The sequence below is a fragment of the Falco naumanni genome, chromosome 5 (assembly GCF_017639655.2).
Source record: "Falco naumanni isolate bFalNau1 chromosome 5, bFalNau1.pat, whole genome shotgun sequence".
Classification (NCBI taxonomy): domain Eukaryota; kingdom Metazoa; phylum Chordata; class Aves; order Falconiformes; family Falconidae; genus Falco; species Falco naumanni.
In genome coordinates this window covers 74271841-74285267 of record NC_054058.1, presented here as the reverse complement: position 1 = coordinate 74285267, position 13427 = coordinate 74271841, and the positions used below count along the sequence as shown (strand labels likewise).

The following is a 13427-nucleotide window of genomic DNA, read 5'->3' as shown; positions in this document are numbered from 1 at the left end:
GTCTGCACTATGAATATAGTGCTGAAAAAACCAGAGCAAAATATTACCCACATGTCTTTTGAGCATGAACATACACATTCAACTAAGTAGTCTGGGTTTGATGTTTGTTCTTAAGCTCAAGGGCTTCAAACATCTTGGAAGAACCTCTATATATTTTGTTTGTTTACTGACACTATGAGGCAGGCAAGCCTGATGAAGCAAATAATGTGCAGCATCTTTTATAATTATAATAGGTAATATATTTCAGAGTACTGGAGTAAACAGGGCTTGTAATTAAAACAGCTAAATTAAAGTAACCCCTCTGGGACTACTAGCCTGAGTTCAGCTGAGGAAAGGAATGGGAATAAAGAAGAATCCATACAGAAGAGGAGGGGTAAAGCTTTTGAAAGAGGAAATGGTTGAATTTTAACAAAAATTAAGGGAGGCACAAAAGATCTTGAAAGGCCGTACCAAATCCTCATTGTGAGCAGTGAAAGGACAGTAATCTTGGTGAGCTTTGACCTATTGGAAAATTGGAACTTCAAGGCTAAAAGAATCCTATTTTTCCATCATATAACAACATGCAGTAGCAAGTCAATGTTCACTCTGTTTATGTAAGGACCATGATATGTTGCATTGCTCTGTTCTTTTCTAGGGTCCTGTTCCTCTCTGTCATTTCAAGCAAAGTCTTAAAAATGCTGTAATTTTGTTTCCAAATATTGTATCACTTGCTGAAATGGTTTAGGCAGATATCATAGATAATACTGTATGTAAGACCATTTTTACTGGTGTCTTATTAAATGGAAGGCCTGAAATGATGATCTGGACGTCATGTCCTAAGATGTCAACTTGAAAAGAAGTATAAACTCTGTGTCTCTTAGGGACCTTTGAAATGGAGACACAGAGAGAACAGATACTGGAAGAAGAACTAATGCGAAGAGCCAAGGAACAACAACTATCCAAAAGAGTTGTAAACCTAAGGTTAAGTAACTGTATTTTTCTTACCCATTTGTCAAGCTACATGTTGCTGTACAAGTTGCCCAGCTAGAAAACAGTCTTTCTTATTGACTATTTCCTATGAACAACTATACTAACTGATTTTTAATTTGCTTGTTCTAAAATCCTTTGAAGAAAATTTAGGGCTTTTAAAAATGTTGGATATTGTGAAATCCTTGGCCTAAACTGTCCCAAATGTAGAGCTCAGCAAACATTCAGGTTCATTTATAAGGCTGGCATTTAAATCAGGAGTAATGAAGCTGATACAGTGCTAAGAATACATGAATGCTGTTTGCTTTGTAAAGCTGTATATAGAATCCAATAATGAGTCCTGGGATACAGGACAGTCTATCACTGTAAAGTAATTATTTGTTGACTGCTGAGCCAGCTGTGTTGAATTTGTGTCTTGGAGTGTTCAGAATGCCAAAGCATCTTTAAATCTCAGTATTTAGTTTAGATTAGACATGTTAAATGACAGCACATTTTTTACTTCTTACACAGTGCTAGTCTTCTGATGCTAAAAGGAAATTCTTATTGAGACAAATAGTGCAGAAGGTAAGTTAGAAACGGGAGTGAATAGAGGAAGGGGCTTTTTTTGACCAATTACTTGTCTTTTAAAATGCTGTCAGAGACGGTAACTGCTCTACCCAGAAACTATTGATGTCTTGGGACCATGAGGTCTGATTCTGTCCATATTGAAACAGAAAAAGGACATACATTAATGTTAAAAGAAGCTAAACGGATCAGCAAATTTGGCAGGGAAAGAAAAGCTCCCCTGTATGCAGGTAGTTGTACTGGAGCCTGCTGGTGAGTATCTGTGTGTATTTTTACTTGGGCTCATATCACATGGAATCAATTCTCTCCAGACCACCTTGGGGTGCAGAAAAAGGCCTTAGCAAGCCAGCTGCAGTGCAAAGGATAAATAAGTATGGATCCCATGAAACCTAGTCCATTGCTTTAGACTAAAGCCACAATGCCTCAACCTGCTTTTATGGCCTGCTCCACAGAATTATATCCGCTGACTTAATTCTGGAAGCAACCATTAATTCCAGAGGCAAAAATAATTCTGTAGCATTGGGAGCCACCCTGCTGTTAGCACTGCCTCATGAGCAGGCAATGTTTTCCACTGGTCTCCTCTGGGCTTCTGTGGCTGCATAGAGGAGGCTGTACTTGACAATGCCCCGTCCTGTAGGGATCCTGCATGGGCACATGCATTGCAAGACTGTGGGTTTTGCATCCTGCTTTTATTTGAAGGGAGACCTTAGAAAGGTCTTGTCACCAGAAGAGAGACCTTAGAAAAAGCAGTAGCTCCCAGATGGAGGAAAAAAAATATTTAAAATTCCAACAGACATTTGAAAGACAAATGAGAAAGCTCAGATCTTTGAAGATCTCACTTCTGATGTCCAGAGAAGTCCCTGTCTTGTTTTGCCACTGCTCAGAGCTAAGGAATCAATGCAGTAAGTGTTGAACCATGCTGCAGAAGGAAAAAAAGAGAAGGGGGAGAAGACCAGCAAAAGACAACTGAGCAGGGCATCAAGACAGAGGATCAAATCGGGGAAAGGTCTCTCTAACTGTAAAACTCTGCAAATGTCCAGCTTATTTGGAATCTAATCCAAACATTTCCTACAGCATGTAGGAGTGCTCAAAACCTCAGCTTCCAACCTAAACTGGCCTGAGTGCTGAGCAGATAACTATCCAGTATCAGCACATCTAGGAACCAGCCAGTACGGAAATCCTGGAGTGAAGTAATCTTATCCACTCACACCTCATAAAGCCTTGCAGGAACCTATCTATCTGGGAAATCAAAATCCAGGTTTAACGATCCAGAACCTTGTTGGGAAGGCCAGTATTTGTGACATTTAATTTTTAATTATTATCCCAAAGAACTGAGGAGCCCCTATGCTTTCTTGTTAAAACCCATCTGGAAAAACAGACGATAAGAAGAGCAGTAATAACACTGCTCAGATGATAGATGCAAGAAAAGCAGCATACTGTAGGTGTCAGGCAGGTTATTTTACTCCAAGTAGAAGCCAGGAAATTGGCGAGAGCTATGGCTCCCTGCGGTGCAGTCCCACCAGCCTGCCTCCCCTGCAGAGCTGCTTGGAGAATACCTCCAAGACCCAAATGAAAGACAAAGCTGAACAACACAAGTTGTTTCATCAGCAGGATTTCACAGAATGCACTTGGTTTTTTGTTTGTGGGTTGTTTTTTTGGATTTGTTTTTTTTTAATTTATTATTTTTTTTCCTCGGTGTAATAAAAGCAGAAAGCATTTATACCATACTGCCCTTTTTTAGGCTGACATTTCTGATTGACTTTATACTTCTAGCAGAAAGTAACTTTTTAGTTGGTTTTTTTTTTTGGTTGGTTGGGGTTTTTTTGCAATGAATCAATGTTAACCTGCTTATATGCAAGGCCTCTATATAGGATAATTTCTGACAGAATGAATCTCTGACTCCTCATGAATTCCTGGAATTCTCTATGACTGAGTGTTCAGCCCACAGCAATGCTCAGATGTGATCAGCCGCAATATCTGACACTCCCAAGTATTTTCTTGGACTTCTTTAAGAAAGTCTATGGGATTGCTTTTCAGATAGTAAGAAAAAAAAAGTTCCTTATTTTTAAGACATTTATAAAGGAGAAAACAAAAAGTTTCTAAGTTGTTGCAACACACTTTATTTTGTCAGGCAAATAGTATTTCAGATATTCAATTAAATAGCACTATGTTAAACTACATTTTGTTCTTTCTTACACACTATATAATGCATATTCACTGTAATGACAGTTTCATCATGCTAGGAACTTATACACATACCTACACTTTTAAAACAAGATTTTCTTAATAAAACACGCATATCTACAGTAACAACAATTGCAAAGAACACATTGTTAAGTCAAGATTTCAGCAAACTTTACAAACTACACAAAATAAAAATAGCCAAAAAAATATCAGTACACGGTGAAGTTCTTAGCAGTGAACATATCTTTACATTTGGTGAAGTTATGCCTAGAAGTCATTTTGCTTTTGAATTTTTTAAGGAATAAAATTATATACAGTATTTAGTAATCCTCAAAATAGGAAGTATTAAATAGCACAGACAATATTACAGTCTTAAGTTTTGGTGTTACCTACAGTAGAGGGGCTACTTTAAACAAATAAAAATTGCAGTTTGTCTATTCTGTACATTTAGGGCCAAATCCTCAGCTGGTATAAACCACAGTAGCTAAATGGGCAGCAAGGAAGTTACATTAGTTTACATCAGCTGAGCATCTGCCTCCTGACTACTCTATACACAGGGGAAAGCTGCTAAAGCATGGAAACTTGGACCAGTTACGCACTGACAGAAGCTTATTATATATATGCTGAAGTTTTCATGCAGCAGGAAAAATGTTAGTTTAAGTATAATCCCTTAAACAGTCGTACCATAATAATGGCATATGAAGCAGCTTTAAAAATATTATTTTATGATCATATGAAACTCTGAGCTATGCTGATTGTTTAACGGAATCCCTTATTGCCAATATTCTATTAGAAAACAGCGTAACAATAATTTCTGAGGCCTAATAGGGGCCTATTAAAATATAACTGCACCTAACCATTTAAAGGGTAAATTGTACCCTTAAATACCTATTAATCACTGTATTCCATCTGGAAGCGATTATGATCCTCACAATAGACATTAATATCACACTAACTCTGCAGTGAATCTTCTGGGGAAATAGGAAGAGCATGGCAGCATACAGAGTATATGCACTAATGTCATTCCAGGAGGTAGTTCTATTTTGTGGCACTCGATTTTTTTGGTTTGTCACTTACTTCAGAAGTCAGTCATCAGGAAAACAAAAAAATAGTTTGCTGCACTGAACGTCAGCTGGGAAAACAAAGAATAGAAAACAACCAACAATCTTATTTTCCCTTACACACCTCATTTTCCTTTTTTCTTCTCCAGAGCCTGCTTTGGCAGCTCTTGGGGACAGATCCAAGCTCACTGAAGTCAAACAGAAATTTTCCTGATGGTTTCCATAAGCAGGACCTTAGATACCAGTGGCTACATGTTGCAGAAATATGCATTTAGGCCTAAGGAAAGCACTTAACTAGATGGCAATATATGAGCAGACTGGCATTGCCATCCCCTTTGAAGCAAGCAGTAAGCACACAAATTTAATTCAAAGAGCTCCCACCAGCATCAAAGGGACTTGGAGACAGTGTTTAAATGGTTTGATCAATCACGGTCCATTTCCCAGCTATTCTGCATCAGGTGGTGATAGAGTGACATATCTAACAGATACCAGGTAAATACCTGAGCTACTTCCATTGCACCTGATCTTAACTCAGACTGGCACAAACCCAGTTCTCCTACGCCCTGTAGAGTTATTCCCAGAGTAGTCTAATAGAAGCGGAATCAAAATAAAGTCCAGATTTTCAACATAGAGTCATTAAAATGTTTAAAACTATGTTTTAAAATACAGTAACCATCTGTTACTGGCTGGAACTAATGAATTGTTAAAAATATTTTTTCTTCTCTTCTCTGGGTTCAGAAATTATTTTCATTCCATTTGTTTCCTAGAAATTTACCTTTCGTTTTTTTTTAGCTTAACATAGCTCAGTTTTGAGCTGACCATTTGCTTATATTTTTGTATACTATCTTAAAAGATCATAGAATAAACCACAATTTTTCCAAGGTACTCATACATTTTTAATCCCTGCCATCCATCTCCTTCAAACAGACTCAGTGGCTTCTGAACACTCTTACATAGTAAAATGATAAAGATATGTCCCTATTTTTTGGCATTACTGCTGCTAAAAAAAAAAGGGTTTCCCAAGATGGCTTGATGCACATTTACCCAATTTTCATCTAAAAATACTTCATTAGATCTGACAGCTGCTTCTTAAACAAAAATATTTCTGTTTAAACATGCCTCTCAAGTTGTTAAACTTTTTGGTTTTTCACCCAAACCCATTTTTCAGTTTTATTTTTCCCTCGTTATCTTTTCAGCAGAAACCTGAAAGTAAGAGGAAATTGTGAAAACATTGAAAAGAAAAAGGGTACAAAGACTGGAAAATAGAAATGGTTTAATTTAAAAATTCTAGTTAAAATATTTGCAACTTTGAAAAAACAGTTGAAAAAATAATGTTTTAAAATTTTTGAAGACACTCATGTTTCCACATTGCAGACAAGCTCCAATTTAATCATGGAACAGCTTAAAGACAATCTATGTTTTTCGTTTCTGAGTAAACACTATACAGTATACACCCATTCTGTCCTTTGAAAAAAACTGGAGTGTAATTCTTTGAAAAATAGCTAAAATACCTAAGTCACTTAGGTGTTTTTCAAAATTGTATGTATAATGAACATTCTTATGTTAGCTTTGTGCCACTTCTAAAGCTATGTAGTGTTATAGGACAACCTATTTTAATAAAAATCAATATGAGCAGAGATATTTTAAGTTACATTCCAGAACTCATTAATTTATTACAACTCATACTATGCACAATAATCAGTGTTTCTTCTGATAAAGTATAATTTTTTTTTCTTCTACTCATTCCTTCACTTGGCCTCTGAATGAATGAAACATTTCTACTATAATTTACTTGCTTCCTATCAGCATGCATTCACATGATTTGAACAATGAGTGAAAGCTGTAAACCCAATATTGAACAGTAAACAAGAAGAAACTCATGTTCTTAAATGCAGTGTAAGGAAATCTTAGTACCATCCTACTTTGAGCATACATCTTAACCTGGATTCTTTCACCACTGGTCTTGTACAGTTCCAGAGTTGCAAGATAATGCACTGATTTTGTAAAAATTCCGATTAAGCTGTAATTAAATACTGAGATGTTAAAGGTGAATCTGGTTTAAGATGAATACCCACTTCTGCTTCTACTACAGAGCCCAACCTAGTGTCCGTAAGCACCTAGGAAAGAAAATGCTCTGAATGATTTTCTTAGGTTACACTGCATTTTATTGGGAGACATCTTTTCTGAGGCTTGTTTGATTTTCATTTAATTATTTATCAGATTTGCCTAAATTTGTTCTCTATAGACAAATATAAGCCCCCTACAGTGAGGACAAAGATATCTATCACTACCAAATAAAATTAAGATCCAGGTAATTGATTCCTTCTATTCCTACTTTTCCTGCTATTGATAAGGGCCTTTAGTTTGCTGTAGTCCCCTCTCATCTTCTGGGATTCTTCCCTCTGCTGACCTTGCTGTCTACTGTCTTTGCAGTATTGGTTAATCATCTGCATTTCTGAGTGGCTGAAAGCTCCCACAAAGTCCTTTGGGTGGAACTGCAGCGCTCGCACCGAGCTGGCCCAGGTCCAAGGTGACCACTTGTCAGTCATGAAGGCCACCATCTCTGAATCCAGCACTTTGAAATTGATCTTTGCTAAGGTCTGCTTGAAGCTGTTTTCTGTTGCAATGCAGTGGTAAAGCCCCTGGTCACTGTCTTGGACAGAGCGAATGAGGAGTCCTTGATCAGTAGCTATGATCCTCTCATTCAGCTTGACCTAAAAGGGCAAAAAGGCAGAAGGAACTATTTAGGGAATGTTATGGAACAATACAGTATTGGTCCTGTTGATAAGTCTCACCCCAAACACCTCTTTCTTCCTTAAAGTTTCTTAAATGTACTATATTTTGCTTTATCATACCTCCCAGAGATCGCTGTTATTGCTACTGTTAGCAGAGAGCTTATCTCAAAGTAGGTAAGTATCACTAGAGAAAATTACTTTTAAAATTTGTTATGTTACAATATATTTGGCCAGGGTGAAGACATACGCAAACCTGGAGACTAGATGAAAGAAGAGTTTTCATAATGTTCAAATAGCAGAGCTGGAAATGAACTTGTATTTGCCAGGGTTACACCCCCAAGAGCGTCTCTTCCAGCATCAGAGATTGCTGCTGAGGCTCAGTGGAAGAAAAGTGCAGAACTGGTGGTTAATCCTGCAGCGAACACAAGGTGGCTTCCAGTTAAATATTTTGACTTAGAGCAGGTTCCTGGGGCTAAGTTCCAAACTCTGATCTGCACTGTAGAGTCTATAGCCTGGTATAAAATTTTGCATCGCAGTGACCTCAGCTGGGAATTGGCTCATTGGTAACCATGAGCAACTTTTCTACTCTCCTATTTCCGTTCTGGTTTCAGACTCTGGACAGTACCAGGAGATGGTCACATCACCTAAAGGAAGTGAATTACCACAGCTTCTTGGGTTATCATCCGATTATAAATGACTGTGCACATGCATGGTTTTTTTGCATGTCAGTTGTGAAGTAAAAATTTCTAATTTAACCCATTATGAAAGAATACCAGTGCTGGTATTTTTATGAATTATTTTTCTATTTTGCCACTGCACTTTGCATTATACTTGATTCCCTTGGGAGTTCACTTATTTTAATATTCTGTTATTGTAAACTTTTGTAGACATTACGGAGGTAAGACTTCCAGAAATCTGAGAGCATGAAATGTAATTAACCCTTTGATTGCTTTAATTTGTCTGTTGTTATTTAAAACTGCATTGATTCTAATACAGTTATTGAACATATGAATGAAAAAGGGAGATGTTCTGCTATAGGAAAGGGTTGAAGAATTGCACCCAGATTGCCAGGACATGGCTTGAGTCTTTGAAGAGTAAGTGAGAAAACCAGCATGAAAGACTCAGTGAAAGGCTTGCAAGTCCTCTCTGATTTTGGAAAATGCTCTGGTATGAGAATAACGCTTTTCTGTATTTATAATCTATCAACAGACACCATATTACTTAATAGTTCCTTTCGAAAGATGTTCCTCTTTATTCACATAGTAACTGCCTTGGATTTGAAATGGATTTTTCCCCCTTTGATATTACTTAAGGACGGCACATTCCCCATAAACAATCATACCGTGTATTACAGTGCTGAAACTTGAGAGCCTTAGAGAGTGCAGTAATGGAAAATGTGATTGCACCATGGTGGGGAAACGCTTTTGTCAATACGTGTTCTTGGCCTGGACTACTTACTTGCTAAAGAAACCTTTCACATTTCTCCCACTTTTGTCTTTTTTCTCTTCAATAGCACTGAAAGGCTACTGCATGCTGACTTCTTCCTGAACTTTATACAGGTTATTGCTTTTATGCCTGTTTCCTCAGATCAATAAGAACTCCTGATGCCGCAAACCTTCCATTTTGCAATTAGTAAGGTGTGAAGGAAAAATTCATTAAATAGTTCCCTTACTTTAGGGGCTCACAAGAATTTTCTTGACAGCTGTTCTGGTCTGATAGAAATCACTGGGGATGAGGAGCAAAGTCCTAGCTATACTGAAGAGTCTGACATTATTTGTATGGGTAAAGTGCTCTTCACTGTCCTGCATCCACACAAATTCTCCAGCTTCGCTCCAGCCAGGCAATATGATGAAAACACAAACGCTCCCTTGCCTTGATCTGGGGAGTGGATGAGATGCTGGCTGAGGTCCCTTCCAGAGCTCCTGCTCACATTACTCACCTCTTTCCTCCTGTCATTGTCTTTCTGTAGCAGCCATTTAATAGAAGCCTGTGGAGATTTGGGTGTGCATTCAAGAAATGTGGTGTTGTTTTTCACTCCATACTGAACTATTTCTGCAGCATTTCTGTATGCTAGAAAGAAAAAGAAAACAGATTAGGCTACTGTGAGTGGTGATTTGATATAGAAAGCAAATAACTGCAATACAGGTAACATGAAGCATGTCTGATCCTGATATTGGCCAATAATAAATAATTTAGGGCACAACATTTTCAAAGAAATAAAGTGAAATGTGAAGAAACACATCCAATTCCAAATACCAGTGTTTTCAATTCGACATGGTCTGTTCCGAGAAAGCAGGATATCTGTGGGCTGATAAGCTCTGATGATGGGATCACAGCTCAGGGATATTGTTCCCTGAAATGATCTTATTCTCTACTCTTACAAGAAAGCCTATCTAGAACAATCCAAAGGAAAATGAAGTATTTAACATATTTATTTCTTCACACTTCACCATTTACGAGTTGGGGGAATATGGTTGTAAGACTCAACATACAGCAGCATGCCCTAAAGAAGGCTCCATCTATTCCAGCTGTGTGCAGAATCACAGGGAGACGAGAGAGGGCAGGCTTGGCTCCTGCTCCTCTGCTTCTCCTACAAAGCAAGGAAGGGACTTGGCTCTAAATCTGAAATGCAATGAATATGTAGACAGGCCAGCAATAGAGAGCAGGACAGATTTACAGCACTCCAGCAACACCTGGGCAAGTGCTGAGTGTATGTCATCGCTTAGACCTGTTGTGCCCCTTTATAGTCTTGATGAACAATTGGCAGTTACCAATAGGAACTTTTAGATGCTCGTTGCTTAGCCCAAATCATAACATTTGTCCTGAAAACAATACACTTCCAGATTTAAAAGCTTACATCATTTATGAAATATTTTTTTTTTTTTTAGAATGAAGCAATGGATACCAAATAATATGAGAAATGCAAATACCTAGAGGTCTACACATCTAAAATCTGATTGTTTTTGCACAGTCCTAAGACTGGTCTTCCTCAGACTCTAATTTATCTCCCATTCTTTTCAGCTTCTTTCATCAACCGACATGTGAAATTAGAATCTATTGTACTAAAGGAAGGAGGCTTTGCTTAGTTCTAGTACTTCAAAGTTTTTAGCACATTTATCAGGTTGTACCAAAATCAACCGTAACTTTTAAGAGAATAATGTGGAAATTATTTTTCATTCACAGACCGTAAGTTAGCAAAGAGCTTATCTGTGAGCTTATCTATTTGTAGCTGTCGAACAGTGAAAATTAGAGCTGTAATGTTATTACTTTTAGGTACACTGGAACTAAGTGTACCACAGAAAGGCATCTTTGTCCATTTAATTGATCAAGATATATCCAACGTCTTACCAACTACTACTTAAACATGCTAAGAAAAGATTGAGAGATTACAAATGCATTTGTCTAATTGCCATAAAGGTTAACACAAGCATAACTATTAAACAGAACATTTGAAAAGTTATCATACAAGCCCCTTAGTTCTTGATCTATTTAAAAACTGCAATGTGCCAAAAATGTTGAGTTTATACATGCTGAGAGGTCTAAGGTATGCATGTTTAAAGACTTAATTTCAAGACTGTGGTTCCCTAAGATCTTGGAACATTTCTTGCTATTGACTGACTTTGTCTTTTGTACTTTAGGTAGATTTCATTTTTTCCCCAAACATGGTAGTTTTGCTATAAATGTCTTTAATTATATTTTGAAAGAGTCTAAGTTGCTGTTTCTTTTTATCTTTTTTTCCACCGGGGAAACAACTGCCATCTACCTATGCTATATTCCACTACTGTCAACAAAATATCCTTCATTACAGTTGCTAAAACACATAAACCTATAAATACATCCACATTAAGAAAAAATGGTTGGAAAACAAGAAACCTGTTTCACAGGACTATTAAGGTTTAAACATTTGTTTCCCCTCAGCCCAGAAAGCAGACAGTTGACCTTCTCACATTTTCCACACTGAAAGAGGAGACACCCACCCTTGGGACAGACAATGGGTAGGTGGTCACAGCACATGCCTGCAAGGTAGGACACGCAGCTCAAGTTACTTCATGACTCAGAGCCTAAGCTTTAATATGGATCTCTCAGAGCTCAGGTGCATACTCCAATGCTGGGGTCATCTTTTGTAATTAACTCTTCAAGCTATTCAGCTTCATATAAATGACCTAATACCGAGTCATGGGGAAAGACTCACTAGAGCACCATTAGCCACAGTTGGGCTGAGGGATCTACGCCCAACTGACTGTTGTCTGTTTTGATCCACGAGATTCTTCTGAGACCCAGCGGAGACCACTGCATTGGAATTACTATTAACTGAACCTTTTACATGTAACTCTTCAAGCATTGTTCTTTTATTCAAAAAATTAAATTGAAAATTTACAATCAGGTCTGTTATTTGGTCTCCAGATGGTACAGATGAGAATGCACTTCAAAATGCAGACTCAGAAACAGAGGTGAAAGGAGCATAATTCTCTAAAGCATGCCCTTGGTTTGATGGCACACATTGCTATCACTGAGCTCAGGCATGCATGGAGCTGAAGGGTATTAAGCTGCCTTTATGTATGTGTCTACTCTTACTATGACTCTGGCCATATTTGACTGGTGTCCATCAATCTGAATAAAGTGGTAGTTGGGAGGGCAGAGAATTAGCTCCCCTGTCCACCCACTGCATGCCAGGCTGACTAAAGCGTTGCACAGCTGGAAATAAGAGGTTTCATAAAGAGATTTGGAATGGTTTATTTTCCCATGTGAAGGGAGAAAGGAATAATCATAACACAAAAGACAGGCCTAGAGCCTGCTGTTTGCTGAAAGATGTGCTCCAAAACTCAATATGGCATCAAATATTCAGAGTAATTCTGAGGGCCAAGACTTAAATGCATGAAGAGGCATTAACAAAGAGTGAAGGTATTTAGAAGCAGAAAAGCCCTTAGATTAACTGTGACTGTTACCGGTCAACACTATCAGCTATTTATTTCATGTATGCTGAACTATGTATTTCATGGTTCATCATTTTATCACATATAATGATACAATATATAATATTTTATCATAATAATGATATCATAATACTTTATATATGATAGATAATATATCATAATATGATATGATATAATAATGATATAATGATATCATATATATGCAAGTGTCATGTAATTGCAAGGAAAAGGTGTTAAAATCAAATCAAAACAAAACTCAGACCTGGAAAATAATTATGCTTTACCAGTAAACCGCACAGAAAATGTGAGTTATGATGAATCACACAAAGGAAAGCCATGCATTCTTTATATAGCTTGAGGATCTCTAAATTATACTACCTTTCAGGTTGAAACCTCGGCACTGAGTCAGAGGGTTTCCATGTCTCACGTCTTGCCTACGACTCCTCCTGAAATATTTTGTAAAAACAAAATGTTATTCCAAGTAAGCTACACTACAAATAAACACCTTTTTATTTGTGGGTTGTTTTTTGGGGTTTTTTTGTTTCTTTTTTTTTACTAGATCAGCTGTGAGGGGTAGTTCATGACCTACTGTGAGTATGCTTTACTCTTGGCAGGCTTGCTAGAGTGAAGATAATGTTTAAGTGGACAGTCAGTTTGCTGAAGTTTATAAAATGGTTGTACTTTTGGTAGGTAAAGTAGTTTTGCAATGGAGGTATAGAGATGGAAGAGTTAGAGGTGATGCATCAAATAGGTGTAGGTTCACTGTTGCAAGACCTAACATTCAAAGCCAGAACCTCCAGCTGGAATTCTTCATAAAGGCAAGCACCTAAGAATGAGATGTGTAATAGTCACAGTGCTCATATGTAATGCACCAAAATAAAATTACGACATAGGGCATGTTCCCTCCTTCATTTTGCTAGGCACCTTATTTTTGGTGCCTGTAGCCGCCTTGGTAGCTGAGTGGCTGAAATATTCACTCAGAA

At 37.6% G+C, this 13427-nt stretch overlaps 1 protein-coding gene across 1 annotated transcript in view; it reads right to left on the bottom strand.

Moving 5' to 3' along the window:
* Positions 1-3630: 3630 nt before the first annotated feature.
* The window catches only part of SEMA3C (semaphorin 3C), a 122717-nt gene continuing 112920 nt past the window's right edge, over positions 3631-13427 (bottom strand). Inside the window, exons 16-18 of the mRNA XM_040596334.1 lie at positions 12823-12890; positions 9450-9580; positions 3631-7489 (exon numbers count right to left, since the gene is read on the bottom strand). Coding sequence (XP_040452268.1) covers positions 7076-7489; positions 9450-9580; positions 12823-12890 — 613 coding nt within the window. The 3' untranslated portion in view covers positions 3631-7075. The remainder of the gene's footprint in view (positions 7490-9449; positions 9581-12822; positions 12891-13427) is intronic.